The sequence below is a fragment of the Colius striatus genome, chromosome 4, assembly GCF_028858725.1.
Source record: "Colius striatus isolate bColStr4 chromosome 4, bColStr4.1.hap1, whole genome shotgun sequence".
Classification (NCBI taxonomy): Eukaryota; Metazoa; Chordata; class Aves; order Coliiformes; family Coliidae; genus Colius; species Colius striatus.
In genome coordinates, this window is record NC_084762.1 from 2095027 (window position 1) to 2116837 (window position 21811).

The 21811-nt window shown below is 47.7% G+C and overlaps 1 protein-coding gene across 1 annotated transcript; it reads right to left on the minus strand.

Moving 5' to 3' along the window:
- Positions 1-285: 285 nt before the first annotated feature.
- Positions 286-5552, minus strand: NRSN1 (neurensin 1). The gene is made up of 3 exons (XM_061995477.1): positions 5511-5552; positions 2088-2285; positions 286-779 (listed from the first exon to the last, which is right to left on the minus strand). Exons 2-3 carry the CDS (start codon positions 2274-2276, stop codon positions 381-383), a joined length of 588 nt encoding a protein of 195 aa, XP_061851461.1. The 5' UTR covers positions 2277-2285; positions 5511-5552; the 3' UTR covers positions 286-380.
- Positions 5553-21811: the final 16259 nt, after the last annotated feature.

The window sequence follows — 21811 nt, forward strand, 5'->3', positions numbered from 1 at the left end:
AAGAAAATGAAAGGAAAAGCCAGCTGGTGTAAACTCTCTGAGGGTGCTGCAGGGTGTCCCTGGGACCGCCATCCCACACACCCGCTGCTCTCCCGGGGTGCAACCTGCGAGCTAAACACTTGCTGCAAGGACTTACTGGTTCAACACAGATTCAAACGTTGGGATACACAGAATATACTGGTGTCAGGCCTAATCACGTTGTTTCCTTTGTCCCAATCCCAAATCTGTACTGGAGCAGCTTCCCCCCCCTCCCCTCCCTTCTCCCCTCCCACCCCTGCCATCAGCTGCTGAGCAGAGCGCTTGGCTGCACGCCCACACCAGCTGGTGTGTTTGCCAGTTAAGGTGACCTACAGGTGAGAGAGCAAATCCAAAGGGAAGGGTCAGGTCTCAGCTAAAGGTTGGACGTTGTGCACCCTGGACAGAGTGACGGGTATCTTGGCCTCTCCCGGCGCCGGCGCTTTCGTGACGGGGCTCGCGTGGGCTTTGATGTCGGCGATTCTCTCCTTGAATCTTTGCTGGAGGTACTTTTCTTCTTTGGAGTAACTTTTGGCAAAGGCAGACATGAGCAGGCAGGCGGCCACCGTGGAACCCCCGAGGCAGAAGAGGATAGCCCCCGCCAGCCTGCAGACGTCGAGGGAGCCGTTGAACTGCACGGCGCGGGCGTCCACCACCACGAAATCATCCCTCCCCAGCGCTTCGATCTTGGGCGGCACGAGGAAACCCACCACCAGCACTGCCACACCTATCAGCATAAAAGCCGTCCCGGAGATGAGTCCGACCTGGAAAGCAAAACAAACCACTCGCTTAACGTCACCTTTCCGGCTTTGAGCTGCTAAGTGGCCCTGGGAGGACGTGGCGGTCGCTGTGACTTGCAGGTGCAGTTCTCTTGTCTGGGAGAAGGATGGTGTTTTGCTTCAGGTCATCTGTGGCCCTACGAAACCAGACTATATGGATAAACTGTCTTTTTATTGACCCCAGGGACCTGAGGGTGTTCAGCCTGGAGAAGGGGAGGCTGAGGGGAGACATGAGCACACTCTACAACTCCCTGACAGGAGGTGGTGAGGTGAGCTCTGTCTCTCCCTCTCATCCTATCATTCATTACTGAAGAGAAATGGTCTCAAGCTGCCCCAGGGGAGGTTGAGGTTAGAGCTGAGGCAGAACTTTTTCCCTGAGAGGGGTGTCAGCCCCTGTGCCAGGCTGCCCAGGGAGCTGTGGGATTCCCCAGCCCTGGAGGGATCCCAAAGCCCTGGGGCTGAGTGCTATAGGTTAGTGGTGGGCTTGGCAGGGTGAGGGGAGGGCTGGGACTCCAGCATCTTCAAGGGCTTTTCCAACCAAAACGACTTTGTGATCTCTGGAAACAATGCAATATGCATCCATACACCCAACTAGTGTTTGGTGTCCTGAGGGATGGCAGTTTAACTCCAGCACTGTGGGACTATTCCCTTAGCTCAGGTGGAGGTTGGCATCAATGTTTCAGTCTGTGTCACATCCAGCACTTACTTTTCCTGCAGGAAACACCACCCCTCAGCAGGGCCCAGGAGGCAGCTGGGAGTGCTGGGACTGGGCTGCAGAACATTTGCAGTGCATCTCAAGCACAAGTGCCAAATCTGGTTTGCAGACAAGGGCCCTGCCCCCAGGGCTGAGAGGTGGGATCAGATGGCCTCACCGGCCCCTTCCAACTCCTGGTGCTCTCCAGCTCTGCCAAGCTCCCTGTCCTTCACGGGCATCCTGTGGTGCCCCTGATCCCTAGGTTACTGCCATTAACCAGCCAGTCCTGCTCACTATCATTGGTCAGCACTACTGTGGGTACAAAGCAGAGATAAACTACACTCCCAAGCTATAGATGGGGACAAGCTTTTGACTTTTCAGGGACACAGCTCCTTTTGACAGAGAAATTAGAGGACCCAAGGCCTCCAGAACTCCCTCAGAGGCTGCTGTGTCTTGGCAAGAGCACTCTGCATTTGGACAGATGGTTACCCAGTCATCTCAGGGAAAACCAAGCAAAGGAAGGACAACGAAACCCACTCGTTACAGGGGAAAGTCTGCAGCGGAGGTTTCTCTCTCCCGTGGCCAGCAATGGGCAGTACCTTCCAGAACGTAGAGCTCCACCTGCTAGGCGATCTCTGGATCTGAAAATCATCCTCATACTCCCAAATGGAAGCCGTGCAGTCCTCGTAGAACTGATGGAGGTAGGAGCGCACGCCGTAGCGCTGGGGGCCGGCCTCGGCGCTGCCCCGCGCCTGCCGGGCCCCGCACGCCTCGCCAGGGTAGCTCATCCTCCCCACCTGCAACGACACGGGGTTCCTGCAAGGCAGATGGCTCAGGGCTGGGAAAGAACAGAATGCATCAGCTGCCACGAGCCAGCAGCAGCCCTTGAGGGCTCATGTCGCCTCTCACCCAGGCTGCCGCCGCCAGCGAGCTCCAGTTTGCAGCCTCGGGCTGCTGGGTAAGGTGGTGGAAGGGGTTTTGCCCAGGCTTTTGGAGGACTCGGTGCTGATACAGCACTGACAGCCATGAGAAACAGAGGCCAAATTAGCCCTGGGCAGGTTGAGCCTGTGTACAACTCCTGTACTTAAACCCAGCCGATTACACACGAAAGCGCTGGAATGCTGTAACAGCCCCTGCTGCTCACCCAGGGGGCACAAAGGGGAATCTTTGTGCACTCGTGGCAAACCATGAAGTCCATCACAGAATCCCAGGATGGTGGGGGCTGGAAGGGCCCTGCAGAGCTGCTCCAGCCCAAGCCCCTGCTAAAGCAGATTCCCCTTGATCACGAGGCAGAGGAACGTGTCCAGGTGGGTTTGGGAACCTCTCAAGGAGCCTCCACACCCTCCAGTTGCCCAAACTGCTGTTGCCTTGAGGAAAATCGGGATTTTGCTTGCTATGAAAACCACCAACCATGTTTCCTACTCCTTCCACTTCACAGAAGTTCTCCGAACACACGAGATTTGCATTTAGCTATGCAGGTAACCCAGGTCTGGATTTTGATTTTTTGTTCTCACATCAACCCTACCCCCTTAAATAAATGTTGCTTAACTCTCTCCCAAGTGAAGTCCTTCAGCTGAGCATGTTTAGCATCACATGATGAGCAGAAAGGGATGTATTTCCTTAGGTGTGTCTCCATAAGGTCAGCAGAGGGAAGGACCAGCTCCAATGTGACCAGGTAAGCCTGCCACAGCTCACCTGCACTACTCCAGCAGACACCAGGAGACAATTTGAGAGCTTCTTTGGTTCCTCCAGAGTTCAGAAAGCAGGCTTCAGAACTGCAGTTATTGCAGTTACCTTAAGTAAGGTGACAGAAAGCCATGTAAACACCATCCTGCCTTCACTGCCTCGACTGTGGGTTTAGTTAAGAGAGAGGATGGAGGGCACAGTGTTTCTTACAGCTTGATGAAGAATTGCCTGTAAGAACCACTTCTGCTAAAGGAAAAAGAATCTGAGTGTAGTAATGGAAAATGCTAATAGGTGGCTTTGGTCAGGCACATGAGCAAAATGATAAATAAGAGCTGAGAGGTGGAATGGGAAACAAAATAATTATCTTTTGCTTGAAAGAGCTGTGATAGCATCAAGCAGTGTGGCCTTTTACAGTGGGGGGGGAGGGAGGGAAGAAAACGATACTGCCATCATCATTAATTCTTTTCAAGCACTGCATAATATTAATCCTACTGAGCATTTTCTTCCTGCTCAGACTCTTCCACTCACAGTCTCCCATCTTTTGCAAAAGATCTCATCCCTGAGGGAGATGGGAAGGAGGCTTCCCAGCCCTGTGTGTGACTCACGGAAGCAGCCTGGCAATTTGGCCTACGACAGTCTCTTTTTTCCTCAGCTGCAATGTAAACACCATGTTGTTGTTCTTGCTACTGACAGATGGGGCAGCGGAAGGGAAACAGTCAGAACAAGGTGGGAGAAGGCAGTTCTCTATGGATAAGAGGGAGAGAGGGTGTGTCAGAGCATCAGTTGACACAGGATGAATCAATACTGCAGTAGTTATCATCTCCGGAGCGCTGATGTGCATTTGCATCCCCTCTCACCTTCCTGGCTGAGAAACTAAACGGGAAACTTACTGCTAACGAGAGTCCCTGTAACACCAACCTGTGTTACACATGCACCCAGGCTGCAGGAAGTGGCTTAATCATTAAAAGTCTCCCAGTGCCAAGACCCGAGGTGCCCGGGAACACGTGGGATGTATGATCGCAGCTTCAGAGCACACCACTACAGAGTAGCAATCCATCCCCTAGCAACTTTTGTTTCCATGGCAAAAGCTGTCCTGTTTACTTTGAGCTTTACTATTCTCTGCTGACGTGGGGAGATGTGACTGGATTGATGAACAGGCAGGCTGAAAGATGAGCAAGCTCCAAGAAAATTGACCTGATTGATTTTTTCAACTGCTTTTGCTTTCCCACTGAAGGGCTGGGAATCCTGTGCCCAGTTCTGGGCTCCCCAGCTCAAGAGAGACAGGGAACTGCTGGAGAGAGGCCAGTGCAGGGACACCAAGATGATCAGGGGATGGAGCATCTTCCTTATGAGGAAAGGCTGAGGGACCTGGGGCTGTTCAGCCTGGAGAAGAGGAGACTGAAGGGGGATCTCAGCAACACTTATAAATGCCTTATAGGGTGGGTGTCAGGAAGGAGGGGCTGCAGTTTTTCATATGGTGGTCAGTGACAGGACAAGGCGTAACGGGGATAAGCTGCAACACAAAAAGTTCCACTTAGACACAAGGAGAAACCCCTTTGGTGCTGAGGTGAGGGAGCCCTGGGAGGCTGCCCAGGGAGGGTGTGGAGGCTCCTTCTCGGGAGGTTTCCAACCCTGTCTGGACACGTTCCTGTGCCCCCTGAGCCAGGGGAACCTGCTTGGGCAGGGGCTGGGGCTGCAGCAGCTCTGCAGGGCCCTTCCAGCCCCAACCATTCTATGAACTGGCACCCGAAAGGCAGGAAAAAGCGAATATGGATGTGCCATTGCCCTGTGACACCAAATGCAAGCCGCAAGCTCCGGGCAAAGCCTCCCCCCGTCTGGATTTACACCCTTTGACCCTCCTGCTCAGCGGGCCGCGTTTCCAGCCCATCCCTTCAACGAGCGAGACCCCTGTGCGGGGTGAACCACGCAGTAAACAGCTCGCCTTGGGCAGAGGTCTCCGAGACGGCCTCGGGAAGCCTCTGCGCCCCGTCCTGCCGCTGCCCGGCTGCCGCCCGGCTCCGTGCGCGCAGGGGCTGCGGGAGCGCTGCCGCCGTCCCCGCGGAGCTGCGATCGGATCCGCGGGGCTCAGCCGCTCTCTCCCGCAATCCTCCCGCAGCTCTCCCGCGCACCGAGAAGCGCGCGGGGCTCCACCAGCCCCTCCCGCGTCGCCGCATCTCCCGATGGACCTCTCGCCCCCGCGTCATGCCGCGACCCCCGCTCAGCCAGGGCAGATGCGACATCCCCCCTCCCCGTGGGGAGCACAAGGGCCCCGCCGTGCCGCCCTCCCCTGCCAACCGCCGGGCGTAGGTGAGCGGCGGGGACCGGGGCGGCGTTACCTGTTCCCCGCCGCCGCTCCCCCGTCCGTCCGTCCGTCCGTCCGCCCGCTCAGCTGCGGCCGGCCCGCCGCGGCCCCATCGCCGCCCCGCTCCGCTCCGTCCCGCCCCGCTGTGCCGCGCCGGCCCCGCCGCCACCGGTTATGTAGGGCCCGGAGGCGCTGGCGGCCGCGCCGTGCGTGCGCACTGAGCCCCGCGCCGGGCCCGCGGGCACCGCGCCGGGCTGCCTGCTGCCCCGGGGGGAGGAGAAACGGGTCCCTCCGGCCCGGCCCGGCCCCCCCGAGGTCGTCCGTCCTCCCTCACCCGCTGCCACATCCTCCCTTGGCTTCGTCAGAGCACAGAGGCTCGGTGCGCTCTTGTCTGTCCGTCCAAATTGATAGATATCGCCAAAATGTATCACAGAATCTCAGCATGGTGGGGGCTGGAAGGGCCCTGCAGAGCTGCTGCAGCCCCAGCCCCCGCTAAAACAGGCTCCCCTCGCGCAGGGTGCACAGGAACGTGTCCAGGCAGGGTTGGAAACCTCCCAAGAAGGAGCCTCCACTCCCTCCCTGGGCAGCCTGGGCCAGGGCTCCATCACTTCAGCACCAAAGGGGTTTCTCCTTGTGTCTAAGTGGAACTTTTTGTGTTGCAGCTTGTGCTTGTTACCCCTTGTCTTGTCACTGACCACCACAGAAAAAAAGTGTTGCCCCATCCTCCTGACACTCACCTTTTAGGTATTTATAAGTGTTAATAAGGTCTCCTCTTAGCCTTCTCCAGGCTGAACAGCCCCAGGTCCCGCAGCCTTTCCTCATAAGGAAGATGCTCCATCCCCTGATCATCTTGGTAGCCCTGCATTGGCCTCTGTCCAGCAGTTCCCTGTCCCTCTCAAGCTGGATTGCCCAGAACTGGATGCAGGACTCCAGATGAGGCCTCAGCAGGGCAGAATAGAGGAGGAGGAGAACCTGGCTCGACCAGCTGCCATTGACCTTCTTGCCCTTGAAGGCACATTGCTGCTCATGTTTAGTTTGTTGTCCACCAACGCTCTCAGCTCTCTTTCCAGCAGATCACCTCCAGCCTGTGCTGCTGCATGTATGAGCCACCAAGGCACCGAGGTCTGGGGGCTGGGGAAATACATCATCATCCTGAAGACCCAGCTGGACTTTTAAGGGAAACAGAGTGAGGCTAAGGGGCAGGAGTTACTGTCTTGGGTCCATCCTGATAACCATAGATTGGATGCTCAGTGGGAGAAGATTTCCCAGTGAGCAAGTTTGGGGATTAAGGAAGCTAGTGAGGGACAGGTTAGAGAGCATGACAAGGCACAAAGAGCTGGAGATACTAAACTGTTCCTCACAAAGAGGCAATATGTCATCCCTCTGAAAAAATAATGAACATGTAAAGGGCAAGAATGCTAAAGAGCCTCTTCAATGCTCTGTGCTGAAATCCACACAGAAACAGAGTGTTATTGCATGTAGAAAAAAAGCAGCATTAAAGAGAAATGGGGCAGTTATTGGGCAAAGGGAAAACAAGGTCTTTTTAAAGTGCTCAAATCACTGTAGTGTATAGGAGGAAGGTGAGATTAACAGTGGTTTCACTAACAGCAGTGCTCAAGGGCTTTTCAAAAACTGTCCATCTGCTGACAAGGGCAACTGCAAACTGGGAATGGTGAAAAAGAGCAAGTAAAGGATTACATTTGGCTGAAGGAATGCTGGTTGCAGTGCATTTCAGCCTGTCCTTCCAAACCCATACTGTCTCTCTTGTATGTGCCAAAAGTGGTTCCCCTGCCCTGAGCAGAGCTATTGCACAGCAGTGTGCCCTTCCGTAGGTAGTGTTGGCAATCCCCAGCCTGGGACAACTGGTGAGGTAATAAATACTTCTGAAACAGGCTCAAGTGATAAATGAGGGAAAAGCAGGATGGAGAATCAGTCTGAAAAGAGATTTGGTGATTGATTGTCCTGTAAGGCTGTGGCCAGGCTTCCAGTTGGCATCACAGTTAGGACTGATTGCTGCCTCATCCCGGATCAGGACCATGTCTCCTCTAGTGAAAGCAACAAATCTATATGAGCTGGTCCCCTCTCTGTCCACAGAGCTGCTTTCTTTTGATTACTTACCTAATGACAAAGGGAATAAAGAGAAGGAATATGAGATACCCATATTAGCCCAGTACAGTTTTATTTCCTCACAGAGGAATGATTTGCTCAGTGAACAGAGACAAATGGGTGTCATAGTGATGGGGACGTTTGCAGTAGTGCTGAAAATGGTCTGTGAACTCCCAATTAACAACCCCAAAGGCTAACCACTGGTAATCTCAGGGGTTGTTCTTGCTGCATAGGTGAAAGTGTGCAGCTCAAGTCAGATCAGGGCTGTTCCTGAGGGATGGTTAGGAGAGGTGTGGACCTGTTCAGCCTTTGAAATGGGAGACATCAGTGCAAAGATGCTTCAGAATCCCAGCCATGGGGTGACTCAGGATGTGAGCTGCTGGTACACAAAGGGATTTCCAAATGGAAGCTTCCCCCCAGTTCTCAGCTTTCACAGAATTTACACTGTGTTTATCCTGAAGGGCTGGCCTGGAGGTGGCACAGAAACCAAGCATAACATTCTGCCTCAAGACACTGTTGACCTTTTCTCCCTTGGGGAGAGGGAACCCAAGGCTAGTGCTTTTCTTATCGTCCACTGCTGTGCTAGAGGTTTGTTATGGGACACTAGTGAGTGTGCTGAGCAAAAAATCCTGTACTGTCAACAACCTCTGCAGGTGCTGGTGTTGGTTGCCATAGAGTTTACAGCCTTCTCTCTTAGTGAGAGGTGATTCTGTCAGCCAGTTTGGTGAGGAGAGCTTGCTCAGCTTCTTGTAGCAAAGTGCTTCAATTGGCATGAGCCTCACGTTCCCTGAGTTGCAGCTGTCTGTCGCTGTTTGCCTAACAAAGGCTGTGGCAAACTTCCAGAGCCTCTCTTTCTCTTTCACGTGTTGCAGAAAGGCACAGCCTGAACAGTTTTGCTGTAGTGATTGTATTGATGCTGCTGCCTGTCCTAATAGTTAACATTTGCCCTGCTTCTGGCTTCAGGCCCCCTCCAGGAGCTGTTGCTGTCATTCAGGCCATCCCTCTCGGTGGGCACAAATACTGGGGAGGAATGGGGCAAAAAGGCAGAGATCAGTTCGGGTCGGTAGTGCTTTTCTGGTGCTCTTTTTGTTGCTGCTGTGGCAGCTGGAAAGGACTAGAGGAGGCTGTGAGGGGGAAGGTGGCAGTTTCTCATCCCCTCCCACGTCACATTCAGAGGAGATGCTCCAGTATTCACACTGATCCCTGACAGTAGAACCTGGAGGACAAATCCAAAGCTGTTACAAGCACAGGTTCAGTGTACTAGCTTAAGACAGGAATGCCCTTGCAAACATCTTGGGTTCCCATCTGCGCTTCTCCTGCCTGAAGGACTGGTGTCTTGTTCCAGCTACTTTGGAGCCGCTCTGGAGAGACAGGCTGGTTCTGGGGGAGGCAGCCCTGGCCATTCCCTCAGTCACATAACCAGAGAAAGTGCACTGTGGAGAGTTTCTTATTTTCCAAACTTGTGCTGCAGAGGGTGGTGTATGAATGCAAGGGCCATTTTCCCCAGGCACTAGGCAGGTACTGCTCCATTCCTGTTTTATCTGAGGTGATTTGCCTGTTGGTATTGCCTACAAATCCGTGCTTGGCTACTTGTTCTTCAAACATTGTGGTATTTCCCAGTGCTTTCTTGAGAATATTCTAGGTAGCAAGAATGATTAATTGTGATAATTTGTCATCTTCTGCCCTCGCCATCTTTCTGTATAGATTTGTTCTCGTCCCCTGAGCCTGAAGTATGGAAGATACTTTCCTGACAATTGAAATCATAAATCTAGGTGCTTGTTTTTTCCTATCTTACCCTGAAAATGTACTGGCTAGGAATTGTTAGTTGTCTTTTTTGTCCTTGTTGATGCTGGTGGGTTTGGATATTATGATACCAGGGACTATCTGGGAGCTGTCTAACTCAAAATGCATGTAGACAAGTGATTGAAGACGTGGCAACAACGGGGAGTTCATATGAGGAAGGGAATATTCTGCCTGTGAGGGGGAGGCTGAGCAAGGAGAAATAGGCAGGAGGAATTAGAAGTATTCCAGTGGCCCATCTTCACTCAGAGTTTGCCTCCACTCATGATGTTTGTGTTTCCAGAGCTCTGTAAGAAGCTTGCTTGCTCTGAGGCTTGTTTGTTCCCGGGTAAGCTTTGCAGATGCAGCAGCAGAGCAAAAGTGGCACACAAATCCAGTCTGATCAAAGCAGTGGTAAAAGGCAGGTTGGGGTGGTAAGGCCAAAGATGGGAAGGATGACACCCTGACGCTGCCACTGCCCATATGCTCTGGCCGTGTGTGTGGGGGGCTGTTACCAGGCAGGAACTGTCTGGAGGATGCTCTACAACCCCCTCTCAGCAAAGGCATCTTCTGGGTCAAGGAGTTGTTTGTTTTGGTTGACTAAAACAGCATAATCACACTGTGTTTGTAATGTAATTAGCCACTACATCAAGTGCCAGTTGCCAGGCTGTCATTGATTGTCTGTTAATCTATATTTCTCGTTCAGAAAACACTGCTGGATTCTCAATACCAAAGCCACTCTCTCAACAATTGCTTCCCTGAGAGCCATGAGGAGGATTAGATGAATGCTGTCTCAGCTTTTGCTGTCACCAACTGCAACCCAAAGGCAGTGTCTGTTTTGCTACAAGGTTCTCTGAGGTTTTTAACCTCTCTGGAGTTTTTAGCCTGTGTTTAGCAGGCAGAGCCCCAAGCTGAGGAGAGCGTGTGCTGATTGTTCATGTGATTTGTAGATGTTATGGCAAAATAAGAGTTTAAGTCTCTGGGGTGTTTAAACAGAGGCACAAGGGAAATGTTAACTTCTTTTTTAGCCAGACCTGTGCAAATTTGGTTCTGCCTTTGACCCTGATGCCCTTTCAGAGGGCATGGGACAGGTGGGATTACAATCTACTATTTACAGACTGGAAAAGAAAGGTCTGTGGTGTCATTGCCCACCTGAATTAATTGATGATGTTCAAAAGTAAACAGGCAGCAATCCTAGGCAGAGCAGTTCCTCTCTCATGGACACCTGAGAGTGAGAAGAGCAACTTGTGTGCCCTCTGATGGGTAAACCAGCAAGATGCCAGTGTGAATGTTGCCCTGATGTCACCCTGGGACCTGATGCCTTTAAAGCATTGCTGCCTCTGTGCAGGTATCACATGGCCAAATGTGTTGATGTAAACCTTCTGCTTGTGCCTCTAAGTTTAAAAGCCTTCTGATATCTATAACTGTATTTCACTGTGAGCATGGTGCTTTGTGCTTGGTAGAGCTAATTCTTCTAAAGTTGGGGTGGTTTTTTGCACTGTCAGCAAAAACAATCACCGGTTTTGGGTTTCTTTCTCCCCCAGGATGAATTGCCAGCACTTATCTTGACTAATACTGCTTTGCTTACAAAGAGGCAGTAACAATCACCCACTTACTGGAACAGAGTAACAGTTATGCTCAGATTTCCTGAGGAAAAAGCCCATGTGTTCCCTAAAAAAAGAATCTGTTTCACTATCCCCTCTCTACTGTTTTCCTGCTTGGTGTTACACGCTGCTGGATACTTGCTGCCTAAGGATTGGAAGAGCAGTCCTTAGAAGTCAGGGCTCAGTTATGAGTGCTGGGCAGTCCCATGTCCCTTTAACCACCTGTGTCTGATGGTGGCCAATTGCAGGTGCAAACAGAAGGGTTATAAAACCAGGGCAATCAGTTCAGGTTCTCTAAGCAACCAGCTTCTGACAGCATGCAGCCTAGGGACTTATGGAGTAGGGGAAGTCAAGGGACTTAGGGAGTAGAGGAAGACAGAGGCACCTCTTTATGTTTAATGCCTATTAAGGGACCTTCCCTCAGGAACTTAGGAGTCCCACTGCTTTTTTTTTTATTGAATCCACTTCTGCTTTTGGCAGCTGCTGCAATGAGTTGTAGTCTAAATTCACCATGAAAGGGACTCTCATTCCAGGGATCTCTGCAGAATGAATATTGAACTGGGAAGGAAGGACCATTTTCATGCTGTGCCCTTGTTTAATAGCATGCTCAGGACAGCTGCTTGCTCTGCCTTGTGCAGAAGAGATTGAAGATTATGGCCCAGATCTTCAAATCTGCTTCGGGATCTACTTATTCAGTGTCTCACTGCAGAGAGCTAAGCTCCTTGAAACCAATGAGATGTAGTTGCCTAATGATACATTTGAGTGCTTTTCTTAAAGAAATCTGAGTAAATGAATATGTATGTGTTTTTTTTATTGGTCCCTTCCCACTCTACAGTGCATCAATGTCTCAGAAAGTGTCCTGTTTTGCTTGGTGATCAGATGACTGTGATGTGGTTCTGACATAGCTTGGAAGTTTCACTGTGTTGCCAGCTACACCTTTTTGGTTAGCCAGCATTAGGGGTTTTGAATGCAATCCAAATGCTCTACAGCTGGAAATGGGGTTAAAAAATAGCATCTTCCATTCATGAGTGAGATACCTGACATGCAAAGAAAATTCTCTGTTTCTCTTTGCTTATGTTATCATTTTCAAGGCTGAAAGGGACCATTATACTTTTCTATTCAGCATCTCTCATAACCAAGGGCACCAATTCTGTTCTCCAACTGTTGGAATTCTTTTTGCCTGTTACATAAATGAACACATAACTTCATTTTGACAGACTGTAGATTCCCTGCAAAGAAAAGAAAGAATTTCTGGAGGCTTGGAGAAAGGAAATGTTTCCTTTTTGTTTGGTTCAAAGGAGAAAACAAACAGTGGGAGGGGAAAGGAAAGATTTTTGAAGAAACATTTTGATAAAACACTATTCAAAGTTAAACCTTTCAAGTGACATGGGGAATGTCAAAATGTTTCTGTTTTGAAAGGCAATCTTTTGACTCTTCCATTTAAAACTGTGGTTTCATACTGTTTAGTGTGGACCCAGGCAGAGAGAGAAAAGGTGAGACAAAGAAATGGAGTCATCTCAAAACCAAACAAAGCCTCTCATTTTGTGTCAGTCCAAAGTAAATGTTTGTGCTTTTGCAGCCAAACCAACCAGCTCTTTGTTTCTCCAGCTGGAGTCAGGGTAATGACTTTCTTGGTTACTTATTCCAGTGGTTAAATGCTCTTGTTGTTGTTGTAAAGGTGCATCTTGGTCATAATCTGTGTAATGACATTGAACTAGACTATGGCTTTTACAGGGAGGCTTTGTAGCTGATTTATAACATTTTTATTGCTGTAATCAACACTGTGGCTATTGTAGTAGAGGCAATTTCTGTTAGTTAATGACTGTAATCTAAGAGAAGAGAAGGTACTGTGATAAAGGGGTTCAAAGCTAATGCAGTGCTAATGTGGGCTAGAAGAGAGGAACATTATTCTAACTGTAAGGCTGACTAATTGTTTTCACAATTTCACTAGGAGTTTGCTAGATTCTTCTCTCTTTAGCTTCTTAATCAAGATTGGCACCTTGTTGGAAGGTGCCTCAGCCCATGAGAAATAACAGGCTTAATTCAGAAATGACTTGAAGCTGTATAGCCTGAATTATGCAGAAGATGAGAAGACACTTTTGTGCTTGTCAATGTTATCTTAAAAGAGAGTAACACCTCTTATTACCCATTGGCCAATAGTGGAGCTGTACTGAAGCCAATGGCAAACTCCCCCATCATGTCCCATTGAGTTCCCATTTCAGCACAGCCTCGCCAGTAAGTGCTTCCTCACTTCAGGTGGCTGTGTGGGGCAAAACCTGAGGCTCTCTTTGCCTGAACTTTGTGTGTTTGTGTGTGTTTGTGTGTGTGTGTGTGAGTGATAAAAGCGTTTTGCCAAGATGTTTGGCTTCCTGCCTGGCTGTTGAGCCGAGGCCATTCAGTCCAATTTCAATGCAGTTATGTGGAAGAATAGCACTCCTCAGCCTCAGATTCCTTCAAGCCTTAGACCAGGGGTGTTTTCAAATGCCTCCAGTATCTGCTGTACTGAGGCAGCTTACCATAAAGCATTTGGAATTACTACCCAGAGCTCAAGTAGTGTGAGGAGGTCTTTCAGACCTTTCTTTGGCAGAGAGGTTAGATAGCTTCTTCAGACCTTTTGTGTTGCCCACTGTAGGGTTTTGGTGGTTGTTTGGAAGTTTATTGTTTGTTTCTTTGTTGTTGTTGTTTTTTTTTAAATTAAGCATCTGCTGGATAATGAATTCCCCTTTCCAAATAAGACTATTTTATTTCTTCATGCTAAATGACAAAGGAGGAACTGCCTCAAGAGAAAACCTAATTAAAACTTGCTGCCAGGGTAGCTCAAGGGCCTTCTGAATGCACAACACCCTCGTGTCCTCTGACTTCTAGTTAATAGGTATTTAATCTATTACCCTGTTTAAATGGAGCTTCAGGAGGGCATTGTAATGAGGCTTACTTAGTTGTGTTTCTTGGGCTACAAGGGGATGAGAAGCGCATCTTTTTTCCTGGTGGAGTCAACAGGGGAGCTGTAGACCTGCACAGTGGTGAGTGAGAGACAGTTGGTGCCATCTCTCTGGTTTTTTGTTCACTGGTTTAGGGGTTTTTTCTTTGGTATGTAGTGGCTACTAATCAGTTTCTCAAGCCTTGGCTTAAATTGCATGTTGCAAAAGAAAAGTAAAGTTACTTTCAAGAAGGAGCTTTGTCACTCGGAGTGCTGGGTGAAGGGAAGCTCACCCATGAGTTGTGTGAGTTGGATGTAATTTCATGTGCTTCTACATTGAGTTTGTGCACTTGACAATGGTACCCCTCAAGACATAGTACTTGCATTGTAAGTGATCCTTCTGTATGTGTAGGCACAGATGTAGCTTGGACCAGCCAGCTTGAATAAAGATGGTAGGGATAAGTTAACGCAGCTGGCATGCTACTTCAGAAACAGGTGCTGCAAGTTAATCAATTGGGCCCTGGGTGATCTCATGGGCAGAAGCAGCACATAAGGAGGTAGCTAGCAAAGGAAGGGTGGCTTTGAGTCAACTCTGGTGGTTGTACTGCGTTGCCCCTGTACGTCTCTGCATGTGTGTTAGACTCTCTACGTCTTCGAGTGAAGATTGCCTGCTCTACTACAACATGTATGTATGCTCAACTCTGAACAAATGTCTCTTCAGAAATGCCAGAGGAGAGAATTTGGTCTTGCCAGCATCTTTAATCATTACTGCTGCCTCCATCTGCTGCTGCTGTGTTTTCCTCTCTTGGGATTCAGTTTGTTTTGATGCTTATTCTCCTTGTGTGTTAAATACATTCATGCTGTGCTCTTACTCATCAGGGAAAATTTGCTATAGAAAGGTCAGCAAGGAGCTTGCCCTTTGTTATGTGCACCTGTTTGCTTTAGTAAAGTGTGTTATGTTTTGAATGTTTCTCTGTGATCCTGATCTTGGAAACTGAGGTAAATTGGGAAAAAAGACTGTACTGAAATCCATCAATGCCAAGACAAATGAGATTTTTCTGTCAGTTATTGTTTAATTGGACCAGGTATTTTAAAGACTTCTGGTGTCTTCTGTCTCTAGAACATGTTAGTGTTGTTTTATATCTCTTACTTAACAGTCCTTAAATGCGTTTTATGAGAGATACTGGGTGCTGGGCTCTGTAACTGTGGGGAAAAAAAGAACCTGTTGTTCTTGGCTTTTGGTCTGAGGACTGTTTTGATCACCTCATTTAGTAAGGGCATGGTTTTTAGGCAGCAGGTTCTCATACCCACTCTTTGATCTGAGAACATCCCAAACCCTGCTGGCACTGAGGTAATTAATGTATTTTCCAGGTAGGAAGATATCTTGCCAATAGTGCATTCATACCCCACAGGAGACAATCAGTTCAACAGGTAGTATACTCAGTGACTTGGGAGTGCAAACTGGAAGAAGAGGTAGCTATGAGGTCTTATTTCTTAACCTTTTGGGTATCTTTGCACACATCCTTCAAATATCCATCCCATCCTCTGTAGCACAATCATTTGGCGTATTTACATGCTCGGTGTCTGGTGAGATCAGGCTGGAAGTGAACAGAGATGTAGGGCTAAGTGGTTTGATACCCATGAATTTGTAGCCTTGAATCAGCCTCTAATTTGCTAGATTATCTGATTGTTTGCCTTTGCATACTATAGTGACTTCTCATTATGTATTAGCAACTGTACAACTTTAAGGAAAGGTATAAACTTTATCCTGAAGGCACGAGAGACAATGTCCAAAAATGACATCTTGATTCCTTTTGAGATTCATGGAAACATCTCCAGGTACTTTTGTTCTTAGACCAGGCAGTGAGTTAGGGAGTGGAACGTGGCTGACAGCTTCATCAGGGTTATCTGAGGTGGTGGTTATTGAATGGCATGATTTATGTTCAACATTGTATAGGCTTATTAAATTCTTTTCCTAAAGTCTGGTTGTTCTCTGCTTAGCACCAATGCTGAATGCTGTAGGAACTTCTGGCATACCACACTGATATTTATGTTCCAAAAGCACTTCTGCAATACATGGTTTAATGTCTAGTGGTTGCATATTGATCTTCAGAAGAATATTCCCCTTCCTGGTATACCAACACTTTGCAAAAGAGTGAAGTGCCCACATTGTATAACTCCTTACTCAAAAATGGCTCTCAAATGTTAGTTGAAGGTAACTTCATCTTTGTGTTTTTACCAAAGGACTTGCAAAGGTTTGGCTGCCTCAAACTCTGCAAGATTTCTGGGCAAATGAAAGGAAAAGAAAACTTGATCCCAGAATCTTTGTAGCTAACTCTTACAAATAAATGTGTGTTTCATCAGGGAGGACTCCAGAAGCATCGATTCGTGTCACATCCCTCTGTGTGGTAAACTGCTGCCTCTGCTTGGGCTTGGTAAAACTAGGGTGAGTTGTGTCTCCTGGATCCTGCAACTGTAAAGCTGGAAGTTCTCTGAAGTGTGAATCACACATAGTGATTGCCTTCCTCTTGCTGTTGTTTGAAGGTAGCTGGGTTTTCTGAGCAGTGCTTCAGAAAAAAGGTGGAACTTGGCCACTGGAGTGCCGCGGGGTTGTTGTTCCTCACAACACTGAAACGCCACCAACAGTTAGAATGGACCTAGAGCTTAACATTTTCAGCACACAGTGTTGATGCTGAATATCCTATTTTGCAGTGCCTGCCCAAAAAGCCTTTGCCAAGGGAAAGATCAAAATGATCCAGAGAAGATGGTTTCAGTAGGAGACCTCCTAAAAACTGTGTGGAGTGTGACAGTACAGATAACTACAGACTGTTCTTGTTCTGACTGGATGCTCCAAGTAATCTTAACTGTGTCATAAAGTTTCCCAGCTGGCTGTTGTGGAAGTAATCTCCCCATCCCATATTGAGCACAATACTGGTTTATTTTGCTCACTGTTGGAAGACTCCAGGGGCCTTTTTGAAGCGAGGGCTGTTGCTGTGAGCTGTGTGAGGGAGGAGACCTGATCAGATTGTGCTCTTGCTGTGTCCTCTGGCGTAAGGCACTATATTTGGGAAGTGCCTTTCCTATCTGCTGACTCATCTGTGTCAAAAATAAAAAGAGTGACAGGCTTTTTTCGGACCAAGGAAACTTGTAGGCTTTGTAGTACTTGGCTTCTCTTAGAAGCAATTGTCTCTGCAGTTCCCAGTGCTTCTCTAAGGTACAGATCTATCAGTCAATCAAACAGGCTGGGTCCTTTACTATGGTTTTGAGGGTAACCCTGTCTGTAGGGCTACAAGCATGCCCCACTCTTTCACAGGCAGCATGGATAGTGAGGGAAGCTTGCTCTGTGACCGTGTCCTTGCATGGTCTGGGTGACATGGGAACAAAATGGGGCGAGGCAGAGTGGCCACGAGCAGCGTCACGAGACTGTGCTCATAGCTGCACCTTGGCTGTCCAGCTACCATAGACGTGGCTGTGAGGGATAGTGAGGAGATTCAGCAATTTTCTTGTCCCGTTCCTGAAAGTGCACCTAGATATGGACTAGATCCACTGAAATGTTCTCTGTCTCTGCATGGAACCTCTTAACAGCATGCATATCTGTGTTTTACTGCATTCAACGTCTTCCAGTCTGTGTGTAGCCTGATTGCTTTCCAAATAAGCCCAGGTCTGCTACTTATTCTGATTCACCAGTGCAAACCTAATTATTTAATGTGCTTGGTAAACAGACACTCTGAGAGGCAACTGGTGATGGTTTTACAATAAATCACTGCAGGGTCCCAGGCTATCATCGTTAATTCTTTGGGGTATGATTGTGTCACCCCCACCCCACCACAGTCTCCTAACAAAAGTCACTTAAAGAAACCCAGTCCTCATCCTAAAAGCCACATCTGTAATTCCTGAGAGTTTTGAATACACAGGGCACATTATCTAACTTTTCCAATGTAAAACAGATTCAGTGTCTCCTCCAGCATGAAGAAAGCTGTGTGTTGTACATCTTTATCTCAGTAGCACCTTTGACAGCGTGGTGACTCGAGTCTTATTTGATGGCTTGATGTGAAGGTATCTATTCAGTCGAAATTATAGTCCCAGAATCTTTGAATGTGCCACTAAGATGCATCCATATGCTTATAAATGTCAAAAGGCCAGGCAGGTGGTTCACTATGTTCCCAAATTGCCCTGGCTACCACAACGTGTCAAGAATGTGTGAGGGAGTATAAGGAGTGCTGTTATGTCTTTTGCTCCTGTGGCACGTCTTATTATATTGGTGATGAATGTTGGCAGGTTTCCATGGCTAGGGAGCTGTTCATGGCCACTGTCTAGCCTGCTGCTGTTTCTATGGACGTTACCATGGGCACTGATGGAAGGAAATTCACATTGAAGGGGAAAACAGTCAGGGGAAAAAAAGGCAGGAGGCAGAAAAGGAGGGACAGGGATAATTGTGTTAGAGGTCGGGATGGTCTTGTAACTGTGGAGGAGCTGTGAAGCTGTAATGGTACAGAAATATTCACTGTGTATAGGCTGCAAACTATGGAGGGGGGCAGGGAATAATGCTCCCAGCCCAGGAGTAAACCTGTGGCTGCAATCCTAATCATCTAGGAGCTGAGACTCTGAAGAACCCAATGCAAGAGTTGTTCTGCATGGTTAATACAGGCTGAGTGTGTGTCCTTAATTCACTCCTTTAGGAGTGTGTATGAGCACATTTGTGTGTAGTGTGGAGCATCTCAAAGTACAACACCCAGGCAGCTTTACTGATGTTAAAAGCTGTCTTGGCTGAGTTGAGGACAGAGATGAGGACGACACATTTGAGGAAAAAGATATTTAAAAGCCCAAAACACAGTGTAGCATGTTTTTCTTTAACTTTCCCCCCCCCCCCCAACCCTTGACAGAAAGTGTTTGTTGCATACTCCCCTTCCTACTAAAACTTCCAACAGCAGGATCAGTCAACATGGACAAGTGCAATGATTCCTGAGGAGATCAAGTCAGTGTTTCCTTTCACAGCTTCTCCTCTGAGTTAGTTTGAGGAAAGACAGGGGGAAAGAGAAGAGAGCTCTATAGTTGCATCTTAATAGGCCAAAGGAGACCAAAATTTCATTCATGTTCAATTGTCTTGATTTTTTTTTTTGCAAGAAATAAGAAGATTTAGTGCTGTTTTAAGACATTTTAATCTTACAATAAGATTTTTAGTGCTGATTTAGTTCTGTTGAACATGTAAGTGTAGTTCTGTCTGCACACTGGGGCAAAAGAAGCAGGTTTTGCTACATTTCACTTTAAGGGAAATTGAGGAAAGCAACAATTTTGCCTTGAGGTACGAGGTGCCACTGCAGGAAGCTTTTTGTACTCAACAGGTACGAGATGGGGTAGCTGCTCTCAAGATTATTTTTGGGAGAACTACAAGTGTTTCTCTTGGATTTGCTGGAACTTCACCTTTTCTTGTTTTAGTTCTTGGTTTTTTTTCCCCTGTTACATATGATCATCCCTCTTGGCCTCAAGGCCACGGACATTTGGAACCCCTCTGTACTAGTTTTACTCTGCCTCATCACTTTTTAGCAGTTCACCCCAGTTCTACCTCAAGGTTTGAAAAGTCCTGGGGATTTGCAGCTTATTGTGGGGAAGAGAAGCAGTAAACATTTAATATACTCTAAATGAGATATGTTTTCAAGAGCAGTAGGCTGCCTGGGGAGGGGTGATCCCTTGGCACCATTGCATGACACTCTTTCCTCAGACAGCCCCTGACTGTGTTCCCTGAAAGCTTTGGTTAGAAAAAGAGTAATTCATGGAGGAGAAGTGTGCAAAGTGCTCCTGTGGGATCCTCACTTGGCACTGTGCTTCTGGAGGTACTGACATAGAGCTTCTTCACAGAGAGTGGGAAATGTGTCACGGGGGCTCTTGGCTGACTAAAAACCTTTCCACCTGACAGCAAGGAAAAGTAGCTGGGCTTTGAGATGCCACTGTCAAATATATAGGTTGTCTGTATCCCCTTCTGCTGCAAGAAACAGAAAGCAGCTTCCACAGAGGTCTTGTCCTTCCCTGCACCCCTCGGGAGATTAGGGCTGTCAGTTTCAACAGAAGACTCATAAACTAGTGAAGAAGACAGTTAATTGGGAAGATTTATAGGCTTGTTAACAGGAATGTTTCTTAATTTAAAATGTCAGTGTATTCCCTGAAGGGAGACATTACCTCTTCTTGAAGCCTTAATTGGAGTGGGCTAATTTTCAGTGCTGGGACTAATAATAACAATGAAAAAGAATCCTTAGGTCTCAACCAGAAAGAGAGCTATTTAAATCTCCCAAGCTGTAAAAGTGTCAGGAACACTGCTTTTAGGTTTTTAGTTTTCTCTCCTGAGGCCACAGAGGAGACTGAAAGATGAACAGCAGCACTGGGCAATAGTGGGAAGGTGTTTTCTTCCAGTGTTTTGCTTAGAGCTGACTTGGAAATGTCATAAGGTTGGTTTTTCTCTCCCTCTTCACTAAAACTGTGGTGCTAATGATCTCAAACTGAAATTGCATCTAATATGTATCTCTTGATAGGTTGCAGTTCTAATGAGGGATGTGGGTTACTGTTGGGCTTGGTGGTGTGAAGTGACTGGTTGGAGCTGATGATCTTAAAGGTCTTTTCCAACCAAAATGTTTCAATGATTACTTTGTTCACAGGCTGGGTAAAACTGAGAGATCTTTCTGGAAATGGAATTGTGTGCTTGTGTGGAGAATAATCACAGGCAGAATACCATATCCTAGATAACCAATGATCACAGTAGAATATCATTTAATAGGGTTATTGAATTCTTTTAAGTGATTTGAAATATCCCCAGGGGTCAGGATCTGCAACCAGATCACATCCATGGGAGTGCTCTGTGCGTGACTTGTCTTGTATCTCTTTGAATGGTACAATGGGCTCTTGTCCTGTATTTCTTGTAGGTCCCTGTGCAATACCAAGCAATAAGACACAACTTTAAAGACCTCTATGAGTGTGAGAATTTTGGACAGCAGAAGACTTTCAGTCAAGTATCATAAACCTAAAGATTTGCTTTCTGGACCTTGCTGTAAGTGGAAGTGCCAGGCAGGGTTCCATGTGCTTCAGCCCTGCCTGCCTGCCCAGGACAGAGAGCCCATGGGGGCTGTGGCAGGCAGGGATCACAAGGGATGCAAGGATGATCTTGGATGAGAACAAGGCAGGGGGTGGTGGTGGTGGTGTGAGATTTCCATGGCAACAAGGTGTCTGACTGTGGGTCATCTGTGACTCCGGTGCAGAAATAACTCCTCAAGCCTTCTGTAAATAAATCTGTGCCTGGATCTTGATGCTCCCCTGGTAGAAGTTCAGGCTTGTGTGGCTGCTTTTGATATATGACTCATGCTGTGAACATATAGCTCATGAAACAGGGAAGAATGTATCACTATTTCCTGATACTTGCTTACATTTTCAGGATGTCTGTCTCATTTGAAATAAGATGTGGAGGGGGTTTTTTTCTTAAATACAACCATAAGTTACTGAAAAGATAGTTTCTAACATTGAGGTTTGGTTTATGAGGTCTATCACATCTGTTATAAAAAAAACCCTTCTGAGAGCAAAGGCAAAATGTCTTTTGACTTTAAAATTCTAGCTTCTAGAGAGCAATTCCCAAAGTCCAACTGTATTTTACACTGTGGGTGATGCTTTCCAAAAAGCCCAGACTCCACTACTTAGAGCTAGAATGAGCCTGTGTTTGAGCTCACTTCTGTGTTTGGAAATGAAGTGAGGGGGGAGAACAAAAAAATGACTACAAAGTCATGCTGACAGTCAAACCAGTTGGAGTGTACAAAGCTACAAGTATCTAGCAAAAAAAAACATCCAAAAGGGGAAGAAAAGGGGAAAAAAATCTTCTCTAGTTGTCTTTTCCATGCTGAGACTCAAGGTGGCTTTTAACTAACTTGTGACACCACGTTTTTCATGTCAATT

Bases quoted from the DNA above. Each gene is read 5' to 3' on its own strand.
- NRSN1 (XM_061995477.1), bottom strand. From the start codon at position 2,276: ATGAGCTACCCTGGCGAGGCGTGCGGGGCCCGGCAGGCGCGGGGCAGC. The intron at 780-2,087 runs GTACTGCCCATT...TTTGCTTTCCAG, and splicing joins GGAGCTCTACGTTCTGGAAG to GTCGGACTCATCTCCGGGAC.